This window comes from Drosophila willistoni, assembly GCF_018902025.1.
Source record: "Drosophila willistoni isolate 14030-0811.24 chromosome 2R unlocalized genomic scaffold, UCI_dwil_1.1 Seg200, whole genome shotgun sequence".
NCBI lineage: Eukaryota > Metazoa > Arthropoda > Insecta > Diptera > Drosophilidae > Drosophila > Drosophila willistoni.
The window spans coordinates 6,576,013-6,600,750 of NW_025814051.1; the positions used below are offsets into that span (position 1 = coordinate 6,576,013).

General features: G+C 30.6%; 5 protein-coding genes across 5 annotated transcripts; 2 read left to right on the top strand and 3 right to left on the bottom strand.

Moving 5' to 3' along the window:
* Nucleotides 1-4,893: 4,893 nt before the first annotated feature.
* Nucleotides 4,894-6,548, bottom strand: LOC6643689. Its single transcript, XM_002066353.3, has 3 exons — nucleotides 6,359-6,548; nucleotides 5,792-6,220; nucleotides 4,894-5,716 (listed from the first exon to the last, which is right to left on the bottom strand). Exons 1-3 carry the CDS (start codon nucleotides 6,492-6,494, stop codon nucleotides 4,989-4,991), a joined length of 1,293 nt encoding a protein of 430 aa, XP_002066389.1. The 5' UTR covers nucleotides 6,495-6,548; the 3' UTR covers nucleotides 4,894-4,988.
* Nucleotides 6,549-6,828: 280 nt separating this feature from the next.
* On the top strand, nucleotides 6,829-13,177 carry LOC6643690 (actin-related protein 2/3 complex subunit 2). The gene is made up of 8 exons (XM_002066354.4): nucleotides 6,829-7,470; nucleotides 8,767-8,860; nucleotides 8,950-9,049; nucleotides 9,112-9,298; nucleotides 9,364-9,584; nucleotides 12,591-12,682; nucleotides 12,748-12,857; nucleotides 12,929-13,177. The coding sequence occupies exons 1-8, from the start codon at nucleotides 7,397-7,399 to the stop codon at nucleotides 12,954-12,956; spliced, it is 906 nt and encodes a 301-aa protein (XP_002066390.1). The 5' UTR covers nucleotides 6,829-7,396; the 3' UTR covers nucleotides 12,957-13,177.
* An 892-nt stretch (nucleotides 13,178-14,069) lies between these two features.
* Nucleotides 14,070-15,219, bottom strand: LOC6643592 (transmembrane inner ear expressed protein). The gene is made up of 4 exons (XM_047011051.1): nucleotides 15,025-15,219; nucleotides 14,796-14,948; nucleotides 14,362-14,496; nucleotides 14,070-14,247 (listed from the first exon to the last, which is right to left on the bottom strand). The coding sequence occupies exons 1-3, from the start codon at nucleotides 15,146-15,148 to the stop codon at nucleotides 14,450-14,452; spliced, it is 324 nt and encodes a 107-aa protein (XP_046867007.1). The 5' UTR covers nucleotides 15,149-15,219; the 3' UTR covers nucleotides 14,070-14,247; nucleotides 14,362-14,449.
* Nucleotides 15,220-16,595: 1,376 nt separating this feature from the next.
* Nucleotides 16,596-18,354, top strand: LOC6643593 (PITH domain-containing protein GA19395). Its single transcript, XM_002066356.4, has 5 exons — nucleotides 16,596-16,878; nucleotides 16,931-17,052; nucleotides 17,116-17,220; nucleotides 17,308-17,393; nucleotides 18,172-18,354. Exons 1-5 carry the CDS (start codon nucleotides 16,678-16,680, stop codon nucleotides 18,294-18,296), a joined length of 639 nt encoding a protein of 212 aa, XP_002066392.2. The 5' UTR covers nucleotides 16,596-16,677; the 3' UTR covers nucleotides 18,297-18,354.
* A 5,288-nt stretch (nucleotides 18,355-23,642) lies between these two features.
* Nucleotides 23,643-24,711, bottom strand: LOC124460357 (alpha-protein kinase 1-like). Its single transcript, XM_047010958.1, has one exon. It carries the CDS (start codon nucleotides 24,671-24,673, stop codon nucleotides 23,885-23,887), a length of 789 nt encoding a protein of 262 aa, XP_046866914.1. The 5' UTR covers nucleotides 24,674-24,711; the 3' UTR covers nucleotides 23,643-23,884.
* Nucleotides 24,712-24,738: the final 27 nt, after the last annotated feature.

A 24,738-nucleotide genomic window follows, 5' to 3' on the forward strand; every position in this document is an offset into this window, starting at 1 on the left:
CCACTAAGTGGCTCCACCACGTTGCTCCTGTTGTTATGCGTCTAGTGCAAGGACCAACATGATTGAGTTTTGCTTGTGCATTCAATTTTATTGCAAATTGTTTGCAACAGTTTTTTGCTCTATTTCCCTCACTCTCTCTCTCTCTCTCTCTTTTTTGGGCCATGCAAAACATTTTGTGACAAACATAAAAAAAAAAAACAACAACAACAAACTAGCTATCAAATAAAAACCCCAAAAATAAAAAGAAAATAGAAATAAAAAGGAAATGTTGCTGCAGTGCAGAGCCAAAGCTTTTGGCCAAGGTTCACTTTGTTTAAGAGGGTTTTTGCGCCCTGCCCTAAACTAAAGCATCGTGTATACGATAAATATATATGTATTTGTTACGTATACGTTATTTTTCAACTAGGAGCAGCAAAAGGCCTTTTGGTTTTACAGTGACTCAATTTGGCGCAAGAAAGTGTGAGTGAACCTATTGCGAAAATTTATAAAAAAAGGGGGGTTATCTGCCTAATTGGCTTTAAATATTTTAGAAAATTTAGAATTAATCACAAACCATATATATTATTCCCACTCTCTTAGCCATTATCCTCTTATGTAAATATAATTTTAAGTAGACTATTTTAGAACAATCTAACTTAAGGTCTAACAGCTATAGCTAACTTAAGAATTGTGCGACTACGATTCAATTCAGATTATAAATAAATAAAATACTCTTACGCAATATCTTATAAAATTGATTGAATGATTCTAACTACGAAGTCTTGAGCTATAATTGGGTAAAATATTGCCTATGACGTAACATATCTATGGAACTCTTATTGAATTTACTTCTTAGAATGTGATTTGAACTATAAAGATCTGATTTAAAATATCTTAATCACATATTTTGTCAAACTATTAGCTTTCAAAAACAAACATATTTAGTCGTACTACATTACAAATTTCCGTTCAAAAAAAGAAATCGACCAATTGTTAACTATCTTATGAAAGTTCTTAGAATATTTCATATATTTAATTATTCATACCTTTTATATAACAAACTATTTTAAGCTGATTTCTATTTGTTATAATAGTTCGATCGTCAAGATTTTCGTAAAGGTGCATATATTAACAAGAAGATTAAACACAAAGTTTTGTTAAAATGATTCAAAAACTAAGAGATTTGTATAAAAACAGACAGATGAATACTCAGCGAGGGTATAAATATTGAAAAGCGCGTTTATTCTTGTGGAAATATTTATGCTCACACTAGTAAATAATATAAGGTAGCTATTAGGACCAACTATGGCCACGCCTCTCATGCGACCTTAATTAATCTTTAACATTATCTTATTAGAGTTTCTGTTTTTACCAGCTTTCAATTAAGAAATTCCATAAGAAAATTCAAATCTCTTACCTCATTTTATATTCAATTTCCCATATAGGCCCTTCGTTCTCCCTCGGCCCTACCCCTCCCTTGGCAAACAAAATCATAGACATTTGTTTTACACATATCAGATAGATTTACAGACAACTCGAAAACGAGGAGAAACCCGGCAAAATGTTTCATTTAGATTTATTGTTTCACAAATTTTATACCTTCACACATACTTGAAAATCTATATACATATACACATTTTCCTCACACACACACACTCACATAGATCTGGGGTGTGGGGGGTATGGCACTTGGACGACGACTACGAAGACGTCGGCAACTATGGCGATGGGAAAATGTATTACAATTAATTTGGCACACACGGCGTATGTGGAATATTATTTTCGTCGTCTGCAATTGAGTAAATCCGTGGCAATTGGCAATTATACAAAAAACAAAAACCACTCTAACAAAGAAAACAACAAAAAATGAGAACTGCAAAAAAAGTAAAAAAAAAAAAAGAGAAACGACAATTGCAAAATTGTTGCCATGGCCAGGCCAGGCCGCCCATTGAAAACGTTTGATTGATGAAACCAACTGAGCGACGACCTCAAACGATGTGGCAGGAATACCGAGTATTCGAGTATATATGTAAAATGATTCATCTTCTAAGTAGCTTGGCTGCTGATAAATAAAAGCAGAACGCAGGGTGGCGCACAGATAGCTCGGGTCAAAGGTCATGTGCTCTTTAAAAATAAAAGTGTAACATTTACATTTTCTGTTGCAAAATGTTTCATAGTCAAAATAATAAATGGAATGCCATTTGAATAACTGTCAAACCAAAAGTTACCACAACAATGTAGATTTACACTGAGGCAAATACGATAATAATAAATAATACAAAGTAAAACTTTTTGTAATTTTAGCTCTTGTCAGTTCTGTACTATATACGGCATTAGGGCCATTTTAATAGATTCTTGTTTTTTCAAGCATATTTAACTATTTATAATAAATATAAGTATCTGCTCTTCGAACTCATCTGTTCTTAGGGAAAGTCTATTTTACTAGACATCGTTTTTAATGAAATAACGGTACTCCTTAGGTAAATACTAAATTTGTAGTTTTTGCTGTGCTTTAATAAGAAAATAATAATAACATATTTAAAAATCAAATTACGATAACCTAGATTGATTATAAAATTAATTACATAAAATTGATTTTGCATAAGTGAATTACATTACATTATATCAGTTCTTGATTAAGCTTTCAGGGTCTTAATGTAAATTAGAAGATTGGTTTTCCATCGGATTCAATGCTTCCCAATTCGAAGTTGGTTTTTTTAGAATTTTTCTATATAAATTTTTGTTCAATTTGTAATTTTCTTGAGACTGTATTTTGGCCAATTTCGAACCATTTTAAAAAAGCTACATATATCTCAAAAGTTGGCAAATAGTTAAGTTCTCAAGATTGAAAAACATTAAAAAAAAATGGAAAATAAAGGCAGAATTTTTTTAAAAACTAAAAAAATTTATTAAATTAGAGCTTCATGAAATTAAGGATTAGTCGAATACTTGCTAGAAAAAAAAACTTAATTAATTAAGCATTATCATGAGATATATCCTTCGAAAACGGGTTAAAATTGAGCAAAGTTACGGAAAAATGTTGAGTTTTTGTGAATTTTAAAAACTATCTTCAGAATGTATAATAAGCAATGAATTTTGAAATATGAAATTGCTGAGAGAGATACAAGGCTCTATAATAAGAAAGTAAAGGAAATTCAAATTATATGAAATTGCTGAGAGAGATACAAGTCTCTAATAAGAAAGTAAAGGAAATTCAAACACTTAAGTCTCTTGTACTACATTGAGTTACTTACAAAAGAACTCTTATATATGGAAATGTAAAGGTGGAGTACATAAATATTCGAACAATTTGGTACAGTGGTTTAAAATTGATTTTTCGATTAGATAGAATTATTTACATGTAATTAAAATGTGATCAATTATAATGGGAGTACCTTTACTTGTTTGAAAACGATGCCTAATAAAATATGAATTCCCTAAGAAGAACTGAGTTCTATATAAGATAATTTATAACATCCTACACAAGATAATATAATTATTAATTAATATCAGCTCAAATTTATTGTAGTTTTTCTTTTTACCAAACAATTATTAAGTATTCCTAATAATAATCTCGCCGCTATGTGCGTTGAGGTAAGTTAACCGTTATGAATTCGTTTAGGGTTGCCCTCCTGTTGCTTTCCCACCGTGTACATATTTATCCAAATGGCTCTACAGTTCTAACGGTGAAATGGCAGTAAAAACAACATTAGCCCCCCTCACATTCACCCACTCACACCCACACACATACATTCAATCAGGTGTCACAACAACATGGCGCACGCTTAACCGTTAAAATCCTCGTGATACAAAATAAAATATTGAGAACAACAAAAAAAAGAATATAACAACAACAAAAAGAAAACATAGAAAAAATCCTACAAACTTCAAACGTTTCAATTCATTTTTGTTGTTCGTTTCGTTTATTTATACAAAATTAGTTTATGCCGCAACAACAATACGAGAACAACAACAACAAGGAAACCCATTTGCAGACACTTAAAAAGCGCTTTTGCTGTTGCTTTTCTTAGCGTTTATTATTTTAATAATTCTCGATATGTTTTGTTTTTGGTTTTGTAGTTTTCTTTTTTTTCCAAATTATTCTTCCCCTTTCTTTTTGTTTGCCCGATTTCGATCTTTGACGTACACACAACACACATACAAAGAAACAGACACACGCAAAGGAGCAGCTAGTCTGGCCCAGCAGCTGCAATGAGAAATAGACCAGAGGGCCAGAGTAAACATTGCACATATCGGATTTTGAATACCCTTACAAATTATTTTATTTATCATTGAATTGCATTTCAATACCTTCGATTAAGATTTCTAAAGACCATTTGTAAGAAAAAATAGTAAGTACAAAAAGACTAAAATGATCATCTACTGATTTAATGAAAACCAATTTAAAAGAAAATTTTAAGAATCCCATTCCTGTTAAAGTTTTGTATTCTACATTAAATATAATCATTCGAATCGAAGTGCTTAAATTAAAAGTAAACACAGATTATCGATATGATCGGTAGTGCTTCTTTTTTTGATATACCCAAAAATGTAAGAGTATAAATATCTTTAATTGTTAGATGCATAACCCATTTACTTGTTTATAATTATTTAACTCTATACAAACATATATAAGTGTGTGGTGTGTGTGAGTGTGTGTGAATGTTATTAATTGCAATAAATGAATAAAAAGAACGAAAGACAGATAGAGGAGCGGAAAATTAAAAAAAAAAAAAAAACTAAGGTGGGCGTTGTAAAACAAACCCACACTTGATTTTCTCTTATAAAAACTTTTCCGAGTATCGATTTAGTTAAACAATTGTTTAGGCTATAAAAACGTTAACTGGTCGTTAGAATTATTTTAAATTTATGATAGTTTTTTTTTTTTAATTATTTGGAAATCAAGTAATATTTTATTATTTTCGAAAAAATCATTATCTCACAATAATACAATAAACCTTAAGAACATTTATACCTTGTATTGGTAACTTTATTATCTTAAATTCATACTAAGTAAATTGACAATGTTTCACATCTTCAATTTCTTCACCATCTAATGTTTTCATTTGACATTCACAAAGAAATTGCACAATTTTTCGCTCAGCACTGCGTTTTTCCGTTGGACTCAGTCCGTCGAGTAATAATTTTGATTTTGATAAGAAACTATTGGCACACGTTGGTAATTGTTGTTGTTGCTCTAATTCTAATTGATTCTGCATCTCTTTGGTTTGTTGTAAAACTGTTTCCATATTGGCTATTACAGTTGTTAGAATTTGACTGGAAGAGCAATTTATTTCACTTTCTTCGCACTGGGGCTCGGCAATAATTGAATTATATATACTCGTCGTGCTGGGTATATCCATTGTAGTTGTTGTCACAACAGAAACCTCACTTTGATTAAGTATCAAATCTGAAGCGGAAAGCACCTCGATTTCCTCCACATTCCCGTCTTCGAGCTCCTCGTTATTCTCTTCATCAAGCAATATATCATTATCTGTACTATAATTATAATCACTACTTGCTTTAGTCGTTTCCAAATTTTTTACTTTGGGAGGTCGACCACGTTTCTTGATATTTTGTAAAACCAATGGAACACCTTTACGAAAATGCCGATCTAAGAAGAGTAAATCATTGAAATGTCTCCAGGTTATAGACACATTTGGGTTAATTTGTTGATTTCTATATTCCCTGGCAAAACGATCTCTTAGCTTTTTCCAGCGATTATAGCAAACTTCCTCTAGACATAGAGTAGGAAATTATTAGAAAAAAGTTCATTAAATGTATTATTTATTTTGTTATTGTTTAGTCTCACCTGATACATTCAAGCTCTCGGAAATTTCATGCCAAGCCTCATTTTTGGCTGATAAATTTTTTGATACACGTATCTGATGTCTATCATATAACACTGGATGCATTTTGACCAATTCAATGAGTTGTTGGTTCAACAGATCCTCTTGAAAATCCTCTTCTGAACCATAGTCCTTATCTGCATCAGAATCTTTTGGTTTCGATTTCTTTTCAATTGGCTTGGTACTTAATCTTCTTCGTTTTTCCTTTGGTTGGTATATTAGTTTATCGAGATTTTCATTTTTATTTAAGCCATGCTTATAGTGATCCTTAAGGAACAACAAATGTGGAAATATATCCCAATTTGTCGGTTCTTCGGGATTCTCTTGAAAGCGGCGAAACTCTTTGCCAAACCGATCTCGTAGGCTTTTCCAGCGTGTTATACAGGCGCGTTCTGAAAACATACCCAACATTTTCATTTCAATTATTTGTTAGATATTTTTTAAGTGGTTTCCAAGTTGAATCAAAGTTGACTCAGGTCAAGATTATGTAGCGAAATTAAAACTGGGAACAACTGCAAATTGGCATTTACCTGACGCTTTTAGTTTCTGTGATATTTTCTTCCACGCTTCATCTTTAAGTACCATATTTTTAGCAGTTCTTGCACTATCCTTGTCATAAAGTATAGAGAAGGTTTCAATCAATTTAACTAATTGTAAATCATCCATTACAATAACTAAAAATTATTATTTACACTCTTTAATTAGAGATGGTCAAATGCTTATTTTAGAGATGATCAAAACACATACGGAAGATTACAGCGTGACTATCAGTCACAGTGAGGTGAAGAGTCACGAAATATCAGGTCAGAAATCGTTAACTTAAATCATATAATTAACAAAATAAACAGTAGTTCTATGAATTCAATCAATTAATTATTCTAAAAACATAAACCTTTACAGTTTAAAATAAATATAAAAAAATTAAAACTAGCTATAATTTATCGATAGCCGCAAAATAACCTCCAAACAATTATTACTATCGACGGTATATCGATGATTTTATAGCTACAACTGCAGCTCTACTGGTTAAACTGATTTGTATCCAAAAGTGAAATTTAAAATGTTTACAAGCATTTAAAATTATAAATTGCAGCTGCAATCGATACTAGCATTTACTAAACAAAGTTAGTTAATGTTATTAAACGTCTACGATTGGCCAATAAAAGGAAAATCCAATTTGTCTGTGTGTCCGCGTGTGTGTATATGTATTGGAATTTGTGACCAAAAAAGCCGACATTAGCCAACAGCAGCAGCAGCAAAAAAGAAGAAAAACACAGTTGCGCCCATTTGTGTGTTGTTGTTGTTGTTGTTGATTCATTAAATACGCTGCAGTCGCCCCCGCTCCCGCCTACCCACTCACTTGCTTATTTGCTGCTATCGGCTCTCTTTATCTCTTTCTCTCTCTCACACCTCTCCACTTGGAGAAGAAACACAGTTACCGCTGTCGTCGTCGCAGTCGTTGTAGAAGCCCGGGAGCGGCTAAAGAAGGCAACGTCATAAAAAATCAAAGAAAGAGCAAATAAATTTGTCATCAATAAGCGAAACTTTTATAAAATCAAATATTCACTATGATCTTGCTGGAAATCAATAATCGCATCATCGAGGAGACCCTTTTGCTTAAATATCGCAATGCCCAGGCCGGGTAAGTTAAAATTAAATGTGACCTTATTTTTTTAGTTTCACTTTATCTCTAATTCCTTTTGGTATTCGACGGGCCTCGTGTTATCAGCTAATTTTTTTCCACCACAACCGTTCGGTTTATCAGCTCCCCTTAAAAAAATTGAATTTTATTTTGTACACTCATAGTTTCCCCCCGCCCGATTGTTGTCCGCCACCCGCAACGTATTTGTTAATTCATTTTATCGCATCGTTTTGTGCATAATCCATTTGGGAACTGACTCATCATCATGCTTGGCGGCGACTCCCATGTAAGATCAGGTTGGAGGTCAGAATTGGGTTTAACGTTGATTGGACACTGGGCATAATTACTGTACATTTAAAAATGAACTGAACTAAACAGTTATTACCTCTTGAAGGGACAAAAACTACTGTACGAAACATGAGAAACTGTGTTACAGGGGCATTTGCTTTGAAACAAATTCGTTACCCGAACCAAATCATGCTTAATCTCTAATATTAAGACCTAAAAAGTTCTAAAAGATGCTTTACCAACTGTTATACGGAGCCAAAGTGGCATATTTAGTTTCCATTCCTACAATTTGTGTCTCTAATGCTCCGAAATGAACTTTAAATCCGAACGGCATCCTGTTTAATCCTTCATATTAAAACAGATGACTTATGTTTGTGTACAATCGCCTAAAATGTATTAACCAAGTCTTTAGCAACTGTTATACGGAGCCAAAGTGGCATATTTAGTTTCCATTCTTACAATTTGTGTCTCAAATGCTCCGAAATCAAATTACGATCCGAACGGCATCCTGTTTAATCCTTCATATTAAAACAGATGACTTATGTTTGTGTACAATCTCCTAAAATGTGTTAACCAACCCTTTAGCAACTGTTATACGGAGCCAAAGTGGCATATTTAGTTTCCATTCCTACAATTTGTGTCTCAAATGCTCCGAAATCAAATTAAGATCCGAACGGCATCCTGTTTAATCCTTCATATTAAAACAGATGACTTATGTTTGGGTACAGAATATATTCCTTCACAATTACGAAATTGCCAGTCAAAATACAAACGCAAGAACAAATTAAATCGCAAACAGATCATAATGAAACTCTTTTTCACTACCTTCTGTTTGCATTTATATATAACGATAAGATATATTTATTTGTATAGCTATGCAAACAAGTAAAGTACTGCCTGAGTGTACTTTCTATACTAATTATAAAGATACATCTATAGATATATAATTATATAGATACATACATATATGTATATGTGAAATGACCAAATTTGATTTAACCATTCTAGACTTAAAACAGAATCGATCGATATACGAATAGCAGACTTTGATGGTGTTCTTTATCACATTTCCAATGTGAACGGCGATAAAACGAAAGTTCGGGTAAGCTTTTTGAAAGATAAGAATATAAATAACAATGAGTTGGAAATAATATAAACTTGCGTTTTAATTTTTGGTATTTTATATTATAGATCAGCATATCATTAAAGTTTTATAAGCAACTGCAAGAACATGGTGCCGATGAACTGCTTAAACGTGAATACGGAAGTCTGTTGACAGACACAGAAGAAGGTATACTTTGGTAAAGTATTAGTTAATATACATATTTATCTTTTCTATTTGTTGCATTCCAGGATATAATGTTTCTGTACTTATTAATCTGGAAGATATACCATCTGATTATGAGCAAATTGTTAAAAAGATTGGCTTATTAAAACGTAATTGTTTTGCCTCAGTATTTGAGAAATATTTCGACTTCCAAGAGCAAGGCGAAGAGGGTCAAAAGAGAGCCGTTATCAATTATCGCAATGATGAAACACTGTTAGTAGATAAATTTACAGAAATGTACGCAGTTGTCCTAGCAAACTAAACCTCTTTGATTTTAGTTATGTCGAGGCCAAGCCCGATCGTGTCACTGTTGTCTTTAGTACCATTTTTCGGGACGAGGATGATGTCATCATTGGCAAAGTATTTATGCAGGAATTGAGAGAGGGACGCCGTGCCTCGCATACAGCGCCACAAGTGCTCTTCTCGCATCGCGAACCGCCACTGGAATTGGCCAATACGGATGCCAGAGTGGGCGATAATATTGGTTATGTTACTTTTGGTAAGTTAAACATCAAAACTCTATTTATATTTTTTCTGTATGGAGCCAAGGTTGGAAATTTAGTTAAATAACTGTTTAGAAAAGTTTCCAAAGTTTCCGTTTTTACATCTAAAAAACATATGACTTATGTTTGTGTACAATCCCCTCAAATGTATAAACCAACCCTTTAGCAACTGTTATACGGAGCCAAAGTGGCATATTTAGTTTTCATTCTTACAATTTGTGTCTCTAATGCTCCGAGATGAACTTTAGATCCGAACGGCATCCTGTTTAATCCTTCATATTAAAACAGATGACTTATGTTTGTGTACAATCCCCTAAAATGTGTAAACCAACCCTTTAGCAACTGTTATACGGAGCCAAAGTGGCATATTTAGTTTTCATTCTTACAATTTGTGTCTCTAATGCTCCGAGATGAACTTTAAATCCGAACGGCATCCTGTTTAATCCTTCATATTAAAACAGATGACTTATGTTTGTGTACAATCTCCTAAAAAGTGTTAACCAACCCTTTAGCAACTGTTATACGGAGCCAAAGTGGCATATTTAGTTTCCATTGTTACAATTTGTGTCTCAAATCTCCGAAATTAACTTTAAATCCGAACGGCATCCTGTTTAATCCTTCATATTAAAACAGATGACTTATGTTTGTGTACAATCCCCTAAAAAGTGTTAACAAACCCTTGAATAACTGTTATACGGAGCCAAAGTGGCATATTTAGTTTCGATTCTTACAATTTGTGTCTCAAATGCTCCGAAATGAACTTAAGATCCGAACGGCATCCTGTTTAATCCTTCATATTAAAACAGATGACTTATGTTTGTGTACAATCCCCTAAAAAGTGTTAACAAACCCTTGAATAACTGTTATACGGAGCCAAAGTGGCATATTTAGTTTCGATTCTTACAATTTGTGTCTCAAATGCTCCTAAATGAACTTAAGATCCGAACGGCATCCTGTTTAATCCTTCATATTAAAACAGATGACTTATGTTTGTGTACAATCCCCTAAAATCTGTAAACCAAACCTTTAGCAACTGTTATACGGAGCCAAAGTAGCATATTTAGTTTTCATTCTTACAATTTGTGTCTCAAATGCTCCGAGATGAACTTTAAATCCGAACGGCATCCTGTTTAATCCTTCATATTAAAACAGATGACTTATGTTTGTGTACAATCCCCTAAAAAGTGTTAACAAACCCTTGAATAACTGTTATACGGAGCCAAAGTGGCATATTTAGTTTCGATTCTTACAATTTGTGTCTCAAATGCTCCGAAATGAACTTAAGATCCGAACGGCATCCTGTTTAATCCTTCATATTAAAACAGATGACTTATGTTTGTGTACAATCCCCTAAAATCTGTAAACCAAACCTTTAGCAACTGTTATACGGAGCCAAAGTAGCATATTTAGTTTTCATTCTTACAATTTGTGTCTCAAATGCTCCGAGATGAACTTTAAATCCGAACGGCATCCTGTTTAATCCTTCATATTAAAACAGATGACTTATGTTTGTGTACAATCTCCTAAAAAGTGTTAACCAACCCTTTAGCAACTGTTATACGGAGCCAAAGTGGCATATTTAGTTTTCATTCTTACAATTTGTGTCTCTAATGCTCCGAGATGAACTTTAAATCCGAACGGCATCCTGTTTAATCCTTCATATTAAAACAGATGACTTATGTTTGTGTACAATCCCCTAAAATGTGTAAACCAACCCTTTAGCAACTGTTATACGGAGCCAAAGTGGCATATTTAGTTTTCATTCTTACAATTTGTGTCTCTAATGCTCCGAGATGAACTTTAAATCCGAACGGCATCCTGTTTAATCCTTCATATTAAAACAGATGACTTATGTTTGTGTACAATCCCCTAAAAAGTGTTAACAAACCCTTGAATAACTGTTATACGGAGCCAAAGTGGCATATTTAGTTTCGATTCTTACAATTTGTGTCTCAAATGCTCCGAAATGAACTTAAGATCCGAACGGCATCCTGTTTAATCCTTCATATTAAAACAGATGACTTATGTTTGTGTACAATCCCCTAAAATCTGTAAACCAAACCTTTAGCAACTGTTATACGGAGCCAAAGTGGCATATTTAGTTTCCATTGTTACAATTTGTGTCTCAAATCTCCGAAATTAACTTTAAATCCGAACGGCATCCTGTTTAATCCTTCATATTAAAACAGATGACTTATGTTTGTGTACAATCCCCTAAAATGTGTAAACCAAACCTTTAGCAACTGTTATACGGAGCCAAAGTAGCATATTTAGTTTTCATTCTTACAATTTGTGTCTCAAATGCTCCGAGATGAACTTTAAATCCGAACGGCATCCTGTTTAATCCTTCATATTAAAACAGATGACTTATGTTTGTGTACAATCCCCTAAAAAGTGTTAACAAACCCTTGAATAACTGTTATACGGAGCCAAAGTGGCATATTTAGTTTCGATTCTTACAATTTGTGTCTCAAATGCTCCGAAATGAACTTAAGATCCGAACGGCATCCTGTTTAATCCTTCATATTAAAACAGATGACTTATGTTTGTGTACAATCCCCTAAAATCTGTAAACCAAACCTTTAGCAACTGTTATACGGAGCCAAAGTGGCATATTTAGTTTTCATTCTTACAATTTGTGTCTCTAATGCTCCGAGATGAACTTTAAATCCGAACGGCATCCTGTTTAATCCTTCATATTAGAACAGATGACTTATGTTTGTGTACAATCCCCTAAAATGTGTAAACCAAACCTTTAGCAACTGTTATACGGAGCCAAAGTGGCATATTTAGTTTTCATTCTTACAATTTGTGTCTCAAATGCTCCGAAATGAACTTTAAATCCAAACGGCATCCTGTTTAATCCTTCATATTAAAACAGATGACTTATGTTTGTGTACAACTGTGTGATATATTTTTTAAATTTGTTATAGCTATCCCTCTTTTTAACTTTTTTGTAATCTAACTAATTTGCTTTTACATCAAACCTTTATATATTTCAGTGCTCTTCCCACGACATACCAATAAAGAAACCAGGGATAATACCATCAATTTAATACAAATGTTCCGAGATTATTTGCATTACCACATCAAGGTATTCATCTATTATATATCCAAGATGATTCCAATTTTTAATATAATTCTTTACGTTTAACACAGTGTTCAAAGGCCTATATTCATTCGCGTATGCGTGCAAAAACCTCAGATTTTCTTAAGGTGCTAAATCGTGCAAGGCCCGAACCCAAAAACACGGAGAAGAAAACTATAACGTAAGTGTTTAAACAATTATTTTAATTATAAAAACTATTCTTTAATGTTAAATTTGTGTTTTTTATTGCAGGGGGAGAACATTTATACGCAAAGAATGATAAAATGTTGTCGTTCAGTAAGTTTAGTTGTTTTTATATATAAAAGATATAAAAATATTGAAATTTGTGTAAACTGAAAAGCAGAATTTTTGGCAAAAAGAAACATAACAAAGTATTCCAAAACAATATAAAAAAAAAAATGAAACGTTAAGTCTAAAAATGTAAGCTCAGTAAAATCATACAAAATGAACAAAGAATTAATACATAGTTAAACAAATGAATGGCAACAATTAAATTATTTGCATGTGTGTTTTGTGCATTGTCGAGTCACTAAATTTGTTACCAGAAACTACAACAACACCAACACCACATTGAACGTAAAAAAAAAAAACATTTTTTAACCCAAAACAAAACTACAACTTTTTTTAAAAAATAAATGTCATAAAGAACAGAATAAAAAAAAATACATCTTGTTAAACAAAACGAACAGAAATGCTGCCCTCATTATAAGAATTACAATAAAACAAAAAAAAGAAAACTTCAGCCTATATGTGTAGAGAACGCATTAAAAATAAAAAAAATAAATTAAAAAAACAAGCGAAACAATTAATGAAATTTACATTAAAAATAATACGATTAAAAGAACAAATAAATCTTTGATACTATCGACAACCGAAAATAATTCAAAACAAAAATTTAATAAAAAGAAAACAACACAAAATTACATGGCAATATGTATATGGCAAATTTTTTGTACAGGCATTTCTTGTTTTATTTCAATTATTTTAAATGGAAACAGAAAATATGATTTCCAATTTTTAATAGTTTACCTTTAAATTATTAAGTATATATAACCGTATATTTTGGTTAAAAAATGTATCAAATGCAGTCATAAGTATAATGGTTAGTATTGCACATTTAATTTAATTGAATAATCCTTGGTATAAAATTTTTTGATTTGAAGGAAAATATCGATTTTAAGTTTCTGTTGAATTTTTTGTACATGAAACAAAAACTTCTCCCAAGTGTCTTATACAAAATTAATTAATTACTAAAATTTTGTCATAAGGTTGACTAGAAAATGTCTGGTATAACAGTTATAATACTTTTCTTAAGTATGCTTATGAATGCAGTGACTTTTTAATATCTAATATCAATTTCTATAAGGCATTATTTATCGTTTAGTATATAACAGTTTCATATAACAGTTAGTCTTAGATATAGAAGTGAAGCCGTACAACAGTTTGTAGGAAAAAACTGTTTTATATTTTAAATTTAACATTCTGCTTCTCATTCAGACTCTCGACACTCGATTTCAAATTTATATAATCACTCTGAATGCGGGCACAGACTGCAATAAAATGACAGAGATTAAAAAACTGTTACACAATGGTATATATAGTATAACAATTTATCTAATATAATTTGGTGATTTTATAACTACTTTAACAGAAGTGCTACTTACAGTTTTGTGTTTGGATGAAGATTGGAATTATATTTTTGTAGATTTAATTGATATATACAAAGTAGTTGATGATTCGCAAATTGGTCCTTTAGGGATCAGAATTATCATATGCATCCGATTTGATATAAGCAAGTGCTGTGTGATATATATGTATATATACAATATTTGTAGATAGAAGAGAAAAGTGAGTGAATGAAAGAGTATAGAAAGGCTACAATCCCAACCCTCTGTGACTCCACCCATGTGCTTTGTGGTCAAAAAGGAATCGTTTATCATTTTGTATAATACATATGCGTGTGTAGAAAGGGAGCAACAGCAACAGGAGGAGGAGATAAAATAAAAGGGCTTGGCTTGCCATAGTCCGTATATATATATATATGTATATCTATGAGTTGGGACACTTTTTTGTGGTATTTTTTTTTTCATTAACTAACCTTTCTGCAAATCCATGTCATCCATTTCGGAATTTTTAATCTGTTGTAATTTCTCTCGAAACTTCTTTGTTATCTGTTTACGTTGATAATCCGCTTCGATTTCCTGTTTAGTTCGAGGTATACGAAATCTAATACAGCAACAGACCATAATCACTGTAATAAATCGTATAATTTTACTATGATTTTGAAATATTCTATAGATTTTTAAAATCTCCTGTCAATTGCTTACTTATTCCCAAACAAATGCCTAGAACAGAGGCTATAATATGCCAAATACGAAATCTACCAACTGCTATCTGTTCCAGCCAAACTTCTTCAGGATTAACGTTGAAGACTTCCGTATCGTCATCCATTATGATTTGCCAAGGGGAACTCCTTGAAGCCAAACGAAAAGCGTCCTGTCTGCTTGATGGTCGAACTTAGACTGAAACCAACATGGTTAAAGCTAAGCAAAGGAAAAACCACACACCCTGTATAAATGGTGGGGGGGAGTGGATAGAGAAGTAACAGACCGCATCAACTTGTAAAATAACAAACAAAAGAATTTATGTAAAAACTAGAAGAAACAGACGCCTTAAGGACGACTGAATACTCTTGAAAAGGTTTTTTTATTTGAACTTTGAAAATTTGAAACTATTTTCAAAATTTTTATAATATTTGCGGTTCTTTTAAGTCTTGACATCGAGCCGTCATACTAAAAGATATGATAAAAATGAAAAAGATCGAATTAAACGTGAAATATAGTCTGAACCATTATGTACTCAATTAGCCAGCTTTATTATTATCTTTACTTTTGTATTAGTTTTTGGTTGTGTATTTAAAATTCTTTAAACATTATGTATGTACAAATCTTCTCTAAATTGTTTTATGAGTATAATTTTGTAAATGTTTGAATTTACATTTCTAATATTTGGCATCTTTGATAAATTTCAAGAAATTGTGCATAATATTTGAGTTTTTTTGACAATGAAACTTTATTTTCACTTTAATTCTACAATTTAAACACAAATACTATATGGTACCTTTCCAACTTTAATTGAACATTATTTTCCTATATATTTAATTCGCACCAAAGCTCTCGGCATAGTTTTCATTACCAATTTTACCTTTTCGTTTGTCATCTTTTCTTGCTAAACAAATGTAAGCTGAAAATATATGTGTAATGTAATATTTGATATTTTACTAGTATAGCAAGTCGTTTATTTTGTGTTGGTAGCAGCATGGCCAAATGACAACAAACTCAAGAAATTAGGGTGCGGTATCTTGTGCTCTCAGTTTGGTACGGTCCTGCAAAGTAATTTTTGCATATGGTTTAGTTAGTTAGCCCACCTACCTGACACACCCACACCCTGCCGTATAGAAAGGACTTTCACTTGGTTGTGCACAGAGGGGGGTGGGCAGCGATGGTGACGCCTCCTAATGAGCTTGGCGTGTCTAATGCTAAGGCGTTCATGAATTATGTGTGATTGCAATATAATTAGACAAATTATTAGCAAATTGGACTAATGGAAAATGAATTTTAAAGCTTATATTAAATTTTCAAACTTCGATTATTTTATATAGCCTATCGATTAAGCTTAACAGAATATGTTAAGTGCCATAAAAAAGCTAAATGGCTCGAAATCTATTATTTACCAATTAGTTATAATGAGACCTTTAATCTTAATAATTGCAGCAAAATAATACATGTTCATTGTCATTAATTTATTTACTTATTGGAAAAAGTTGATTAATTCCCAAAATTTCAATAACGCCATAATATTTAATTTAGCCGCAAAAAGGCTAAAATAAGCATCACTGTCTCGAGCAAAGCAACACTGTGCCGGTGACAAACAAAAACACAATAAACATATTTAAGTAAAAAAAAAAAATTAAACTCATCATGCCACACGGACATTCGCACTCTCATGGCCAAGGATGTGGCCATGAAGCCACGGATGTGGATCATGCCTTGGAAATGGGCATCGAATATAGCCTATATACCAAAATTGATAAAGATAATATGGAATGTCTAAACGAAGAAATTGAGAATTCGGGTAAAACCGTATTTAAGCCTTATGAAAACCGTTTGGATATGACCAAGGTAAAATCCAAATCAGCTCAAAGTGTTTATACTAAAATTTACTTTATTTTAGTATGTCGAAAGCGACGCCGATGAGGAGTTACTCTTCAATATTCCATTCACCGGTAACATCAAACTCAAGGGCATTATCATTTGTGGAGCTAATGATGATACTCATCCCAATAAAGTTAAACTGTAAGTTTGGAAATGAAAACCAAAACATATTAATTTTCTAATTTTTATTTTTCACTTCTCAAGTTTTAAAAATAGACCCAAAATGACTTTTGATGATGCCAAAGTAAAACCAGATCAAGAATTTGAATTAACCCGGGACATAAACGGGCAAATTGAATATTCACCTAAGTAGGAATTACCTATAATCTTTATATTGCATCTTGAGATATTTGTTTCTTTGCTAATTTGATTTAACAATTTTTCCCATTTTCGTAGAGTTGTGACCTTCTCGTCGGTACATCATTTGTCTTTGTATTTTCCCAGCAATTTTGGTGATGATAAAACACGCATATTCTATATTGGTAAGACAAACAAATAACTTAAGACTTGAATAGATAATGGAAGGAATTCAAAGTAACAATTAGAGAAGAATAGAAAAATTCTAGAAACAGTTTTAAAATAAAAGATATTCAAATTAAAGAAATCCAACTAATCAGTGGTAAAATAATTAATTTTTGAATCATAATAATCTAATGAGAAACATAACTTATATAAAATTATTAAATTAAAGTTGTACATATCTATGAAACTTTAAGAAATATTGCATTAAGCTAAACACAAATAAATTGCCAAAAGGGAAACAATATATAAGACATATTTTAAAGTATGAAATCTGAAATTTTAAACCTCTTTCTCACACTGTAACAATGGCTTATAATCAATTTGTTATTAGGACTGTCCTTATCGTCTGAATTTGAAAGGATATTTAATAATCCTTAGTTTAATTTGAGATATGTTTAAGCAAACCTATTATTCTGAACGTGTTTTGATTGTATTACTCACCCGTTGAAAAATTAATGCGAGTATTTATGAATATAAACCAGTGTAGTGGCGGGTAAGATATAGCAAAATGAGTAAATTGACAAAAATTTGATTTGAAAAATTCTGAAAACTGATAAACACCGTAATTAATTAGTACAGGCCGCGTGCTGGACTAATCTGGCACTAAGCAAGTACGCTTTTGGTCAAAAATAAAAATTATCTGCTGAGTCGTAAAGATAAAGATTAATATTTTGCAATAATATATACACAAAGTCTATAGCTGTCTTCAATCTGTCTTTTTTTTTTGTATTCTTCTAGGATTACGTGGCGAATTCTCTGAGGCGCATTATCATGGTGTAACTATATGCAATTATGAAGCCCGAGCCAATGCAGCCGATCACAAGGATAAAGCTTTCGATGGTGTGGGCAGGGCAATACAATGAATTGTTGTTTTTCTTTTCTTTTTTTAAATTTAAGGAAATAAACTCATTTACTTTGTAATTAATTTTGTTGTTTTTCATATACATATTGCATTTATGTTTGTGTATTTTGTTTTATACTTTATTGTTGTATCTTATTGATTTCATAAAAGATGAGATATCGAAACTCGTGTGTCCGATGTGTGTGTGTGTGTGTGTGTGTGTGTGAGTATGTGTCTAGCTGTCATCAAATTTCAACGCTTTTCCATTTACCATTGTTACCTTAAATTGTTTATATATATTTTACAAAGCGTTCTTATTTATTTAAATTGTTGTTTCTTTCCGAATAATTTGTTAATTATTGCACTAAATATTTTGTTTTTTTTTCATCATTTTATTCTTTATTTATTTCATATTGTAGTTTGACATTTTTGTTGTTGTTTTTAAAGTATGCTTAGTGTTTGCTCTGCCGATATCTAAAGTTAGTCATATATATATATATATATATGTATATATAGATGAGAGAGACAAAAAAGAATCATTAAAAGAAAAATATGTACAAAAAACAAACAAAGAAATAATTGTTTTTTTTAATATTTTTTTCCATTTTTTTTGTGGACAGTTTTTGTTTTATAAATTGATTTATTTATTTGATGTTTTATATATATATATATATATTTGTTGTTGTTGTTGTTATTTTTCGTCAGTTTCTTGGCTAGAAATTTCTTGGTTTTTTCTTTTCATTTTTTTTTATTATTTTTATTATTTTGGTTTTTAAGCTTTCCTGTGGGTGAGAACAATTTGTGCGATTTGGTTTATACATACAAGTTTATATATATATATTTGATTTTATGTTGTAACTGACTGTATGTGTGTTTGCTTGTGTGTATTAAGTGTGTAGGTGTATGTGTGTGTGTGTGTGTGTGTGTGTGTGTTGGTGTAGTTGATTTCGGTTTTTTGTTCAACAAAATTTGTGCTCTCGTTCCTTAGTTGCAGTTTCTTGTTAGGGTTTATATATATATGTATATATATAAAGTCAAATCAAAGCGATTTTGAGTATAAAAAATCATTTATATCGAAAGTATAAAAATTGTATTTAGTATTTCGTTTTTGTCGTTATTTTTGTTTTGTTTTGTTTTTTTTTTTTTTTGTTTCGTTTTAATGTTTATTTCTTAGCAAAAAGCGGGTGTTTTTTCTTCATTTTCTTCAAGCAGGTATTTCGAATGTTACTTGGCAGGATTATTATTTTTTTTCTTCTTTTATTCATATATATATATATATATATACGTATATATATATGTGTGTATATTTTCAAATAGTTTTATAAAAGCTTGTGGTGAGTGTGTATATGTATGTGTGTTTCTGCTGTCTGTCTGTGTGTGTGTGTGTTATTGTATGTGTGGATGTGTTTTAGTTTTATTGTTGAAGTTTTTTTTCTTAGGCGACATTGAATCTTAGCTGGCTAAACCTTTTTTGGATGCGAGAGTAGCTTAATAAGTCTATAAAAATCAATATTTTATGAGCTTTCAAAGTGTTTCAGAACCTGATTTCACTTTTTAGAACACGGACTAAAAATTCTAGAACAATCTTAGATTTATTTTTGTGAAAAGATAAATCTTTACATTCAGCGGCTTATGTAACGTGATCAGAATCGAAAAGGATATGGAAACAGTTCCTTGCCTCGACCTCATACAGGACTGGATACATTTTTTTGAATAATCATTTCGTAATTGATATAAGATGTGACTCCATATAAAAAAGCTATTGAAATCGATTGAATTTGTAAAGTATGTACAAAATATTCAAAACTACATCATATTTAAGTCAAATTTTATGGCGATCAAAAAACTATATACTTGTTCGATTTCAAATACATAGATATAAAAGGAATTTAATAACAAAACAAATAATTGCAATTTTTAAAGAAAATGTTTATAAAATATTTATAGAAATTTTCTTTTAATTTTCAAGTCTATCTGTTTAGTAGATCATTTTCAACACTTTTGGGCATTATCATTTTGAAATCCATCAATAATTTTTTTGTGTTTTAAAGACTTATTAAGCTACCTTCGCATATACATATTTAATTCTTACACTTTACTCAGTTATTAGGTATCTACAATGTGTTGGGGGAATGATATCAAAAATGTTTTGTTTTATTTTTGTTGGTAATTAAATTAATTAAAGCTTCTTTATTTATTTTTTTTTTTAATTCTTATGGTTTGTTTTTCTTTGTTTAGCTGTATGCGTATGTGTGTGTAGAAACAAAAGATATTTAACAAAAAATAAAAAGGAATGCAAAAATCACTAACTCAATTTGTTGTTCTTGTTGATTTTGTTTGTTAAGTAAAAATGATCTATATACAATTTAATATATATATTTGGTTTTTTTTATAATTTTTGCTACTTAATTGTATTTATGTATGTATAATTATATATGAAATTGGTTTTGTTATTATTTATTTTATATTTGATTTTTTTAACTACAAACCTACAAATTGTTTTCTTATTTTGTTTTTATTTTTCATTTGCTTGGAATATATTGCTATAGGAAAAAGTGTTTTCCAAATGTTTTTCCTTAGTTTTTGTTTTTAGATTATAACAAATTTCTTTTTTCTTCTGCTTGCATTTATTGAATTTTATTTTATGTCGTTTTTTTTTTTACTTTGCGCTTTTGGGTTTTTGTTTTATTAGCTCTACAAATAACTAATTTTTCTGGCTAACGATTTTTTGTTTAATGTAATTTCATTAATCATCATCACATATCAAAAAGTTTTACAAAAATTGTTTATTTTACCATTTTTCTTAGGTTTTTTTTTGTTTTTGGTTTGTTTGTTTTAGCTACTTTTTTTTGTTCTTCATTATAATGTTTTTTGTTTCGTGCGCTTCGAATAAAACATACAACAATATTTATTTATTTAATGCTTTTCTTGATTTCTTCACATTTTGTATTTTTATTTTGTTAACAACTTATTTATGGTTAATGTCTGTTCTCGTTTATGATTAACATAATCATCAACATGTTGATATACTAGATTTAAATTTCTCTTTCGGCTGTTGCTTTTATTTTGTTTTTGCTGATTAACATTAGTTTATTTATTTATTTATAGTATTATTCATCTTGTTTTGTTTAGTTTTTAGTGTACGTGTGGGCATGTAAAAGGCATTTGTTTGGTTTAGTTATTCGATTTTCAATTTAATTATTGACATTATTTATTAATTTGCTTTAGTTTCTTATTTATTTTTATTATTACTTTTTCTTTTTTTTGTTTTGGAAGAACTGAGCTGAGAAAATATAATTTGGCAACACCCACAAAAAATTCTAAAGTTCTAAAAATGTTTTTTAAACTAAAAAAATATCAAATTTAAATCTTTCTAGATGAAGGTAATTAAAAATTATTACATTTTAAATTAAAAAATATAGCATAACAGCACATTACAAGTTAAATTTAATGTTTTTTAAATTCAATTTAATTTCAATTGCCAAATTTTTGACACTAACTAATTAAAAGCTTGTTTGTACTCATTTCAAAAAGAATATAATGCGAGTTTTCAAATATTTGCAAGTTTCTAAAGTTTTAAAAGTTCATTAAGAAGATTGAAATCTGAAGAAGCATATTATTCACAGCGTTGCCAGAATATTTCAGCATTTTTCCAAAACTGTTGTAAATACATAAAATCATGAAAAATATTTTGAAACTACTAAAAATCCGACATTAAAAGTCGTTTTCGTTAATGAAGAAATTTTCATTTTTGCTTATAATATTTAAAAATCTTGCAGATATTTAAAAAACCAAAATAAAGCTCATTAAATAAATAAATGCTATGACAAGTTAAAAAAAATGGTAAAAAATATAAAACTAAAAAATATTGCTAGAAAGTTATAGAAAGTTCTTTTGTAGTTTGAAATCTTTTGCTGTAAGAAGAGAACTACCACATAGATATAAACCAAGCTATATTAAGCAAATTCCGTCCACAAATAAATCAAAATTCGAAATTTTGTTTAACTTTCAGCATAAAAGCCTTTAATTGAAGTCAGCGTTGCCAGATCATTTCTCTATACATTTTTGTATGCATTTATTTATATTCTTTTTGGGTCTTAAAGAACTTGAAACTACGTAAGTACATTCATTTATAGTCCAATTTTTTGTTATATTTGGGTTTTTGTTTTTTATTTTCTTGCATATTGTGTATTTAAACTAAAAGCGTGTTTCATATATTTGTTTCCAGGCAATCATTTATTTTTGTTTCGGTTTTGTTTAATATCTTTATTTTGTTATGTTAATGATATATGGTATTTATATATAGGTTTTTCAAGTTTCCATTAACCAAATTGACAAAAATCATTTATAAACTAATATTGCTTTATGTTTTGTCTTTGTGTGTGTAACTGTGAGTGTGTGTGTGTGTGTATGTGCTGTAACAATTCCTTAAAAAAGCATTCAAAGGAAAAACAAACAAACAAAAAATTTAAAATAATTAATATAATTTCCATAGACCCATAAAAATTGTAATTTTAAAACTAAAAGCTTCACTTTACTTTATTATAATAAAAACTTACTATACAAGCTCTCTCTTTCATTCGTTTATTTTTAAATCTTTTCCGTTTTCCCGTTTTTGCCTTTTAATTTTATTGTATTATTAACAAGAAATATCTAACAAAGAGTTTTGCCAAAAATTGTTCTGTGTTTTTTTCGTTTTCATTATTTTTATAATTATTATTATTATTATTATTTTTGTTTTTTTGCCACACAAACTTTCTATATAATATTATTTCATTTTCATTTAGTTTATTATTAATTTTTGTTTGGGTTTTATACAAATATTCAAATGATTTTTTCCTGTGTATTGCAAAAATGTGTTGTGTATAAAAAATTGTTTACTAATAATTTCTTTCGTTTTTTATTTTTTTTTTTTTATAGCATTATAGAAATTGTACAAGATTATGAAGTCAGAGTTTTTTTCGTTTTCTTTTTTGGAATGATTAAAGATAGTTGTGTGTGTGTGTTTGTTTTTGTGGTGTGTGTTATGTATGTGCGTGTGTTAAGTGTGTGTTTTGGGGTTTATAAGAAATGGAATCTCTTGTTGATATCGCAAATGAAAACAGTTTTAGTTAGTTATAATATCTGTTTCTTTTGTTTTGTTTTTGTTTTCTTTAATATTCTTTAACCAGGCACATTTTGTATCTCTAAGCGCAAAGAATTGTTGTTTATCTTCTTAAACTTTATAACTTATACAAAAACAATTAATCGTATTTAAATTTCAATATTAAAATTACAACTAATAAAAGAGACAATTTTTTAAAAGTAATTTAAACAAAAGCATTCTAATAACTTAAAGTAAAAATTTTAAAATCTTTAAAATTGAACAAATTTTTGACTAATCTAAATAATAAAATTGAAATTTTTATTGCAGGGAGTATTTTGTTGTTCCCTAAACTCGAGTCGGTAGTCAAGTTTAAGGAATTTAGACAATCGTTACTCAAATAAATTGTATCTTTTGAAAGATTTATAAACAACAATTCTTAGTTTTGTTTTTGGCTAAAAACTTTCCCTAACTAGCTTATGCTCCCGCTCCCGTTCCCGCTCCCATTCTCTCATTCATACACAATGTCAGACAGGATGACAACCATTTTTATCATTTTTCTGGCTTGTCGTCGCTGCCGTTGACGTTGATGACTTCTGTTGGCGTCTTTCACGCCAACGATCAATGGGCGTATAGCAGCATCTAAAGAAGGGCAAACCACGCTGATCTGATCCATTTGAATCGCTTGAACTTTGGCTTAGTTTATTCAAGGATTCGGCAGTCAATTCGGTCTGTACACCACTTGTGGTTAGACGTGTTTCCACCTGGAGAGGAATCGTTTGGAACGATAATGATGAAGGTGGTTGTGCTTTACATGTAACACTGGGCAATTCCATTTCATTTAGATGGAAACTATTTGAGCTGCTACCACGACTATTTATCGAGAGATGTCGAAACTCATGGGAGCTTGATCTCTCGATCATGGCAGTGCAATAATTTTTTGTGTTAGCAGTCTCTAAATAATGTGATGATTCAAATAAATAATCATCGAATTGTGGTGTCATTAGAATGGAACCATCGCCCGATGCCGACAAAGAGGCAAATTGATGTCGCTGTCTTTGGCGACGATGTAGCTGCTGCTGCTTATGCGAATGTGTGGGAGATAAAGAGCTAGATGTTTGAAGGGGTTGGGGTTGAGTTTGCTGCTGATGCTGGTGGTGCTGTTGGTAGCGCTGCTGCAGCTGTTGCTGCTGATGTTTTTGGAGTTGCAATTGCAGCTGCTGTTTACTTTGCTTCATATCAACAATTTCTATTTCTTCTATATCACTAAAACTATTTAACTGTTTCAACAAATAATGCACATCATTTCGTTTCATTTGATTAACATCATCATCATCTTCAACATCATCATCATCATCATTCTGATCATCATCATCATCAT

What these genes read in the sequence shown, in the direction of transcription:
- LOC6643689 (XM_002066353.3), bottom strand. Translation starts at nt 6,494, where the DNA reads ATGGATGATTTACAATTAGTTAAATTGATTGAAACCTTCTCTATACTT. An exon ending in ACAGAAACTAAAAGCGTCAG is followed by an intron (nt 6,221 to 6,358) that starts GTAAATGCCAAT and finishes GTATGTTTTCAG; the next exon opens with AACGCGCCTGTATAACACGC. An exon ending in CGAGAGCTTGAATGTATCAG is followed by an intron (nt 5,717 to 5,791) that starts GTGAGACTAAAC and finishes CTCTATGTCTAG; the next exon opens with AGGAAGTTTGCTATAATCGC.
- LOC6643690 (XM_002066354.4), top strand. Translation starts at nt 7,397, where the DNA reads ATGATCTTGCTGGAAATCAATAATCGCATCATCGAGGAGACCCTTTTG. An exon ending in GCGATAAAACGAAAGTTCGG is followed by an intron (nt 8,861 to 8,949) that starts GTAAGCTTTTTG and finishes TTTATATTATAG; the next exon opens with ATCAGCATATCATTAAAGTT. An exon ending in GTTGACAGACACAGAAGAAG is followed by an intron (nt 9,050 to 9,111) that starts GTATACTTTGGT and finishes GTTGCATTCCAG; the next exon opens with GATATAATGTTTCTGTACTT.
- LOC6643592 (XM_047011051.1), bottom strand. Translation starts at nt 15,148, where the DNA reads ATGGATGACGATACGGAAGTCTTCAACGTTAATCCTGAAGAAGTTTGG. An exon ending in AGGCATTTGTTTGGGAATAA is followed by an intron (nt 14,949 to 15,024) that starts GTAAGCAATTGA and finishes GATTTATTACAG; the next exon opens with TGATTATGGTCTGTTGCTGT. An exon ending in TGACATGGATTTGCAGAAAG is followed by an intron (nt 14,497 to 14,795) that starts GTTAGTTAATGA and finishes TATATCACACAG; the next exon opens with CACTTGCTTATATCAAATCG.
- LOC6643593 (XM_002066356.4), top strand. Translation starts at nt 16,678, where the DNA reads ATGCCACACGGACATTCGCACTCTCATGGCCAAGGATGTGGCCATGAA. An exon ending in CATCCCAATAAAGTTAAACT is followed by an intron (nt 17,053 to 17,115) that starts GTAAGTTTGGAA and finishes TCACTTCTCAAG; the next exon opens with TTTTAAAAATAGACCCAAAA. An exon ending in CAAATTGAATATTCACCTAA is followed by an intron (nt 17,221 to 17,307) that starts GTAGGAATTACC and finishes CCATTTTCGTAG; the next exon opens with AGTTGTGACCTTCTCGTCGG.
- LOC124460357 (XM_047010958.1), bottom strand. Translation starts at nt 24,673, where the DNA reads ATGAAACGAAATGATGTGCATTATTTGTTGAAACAGTTAAATAGTTTT.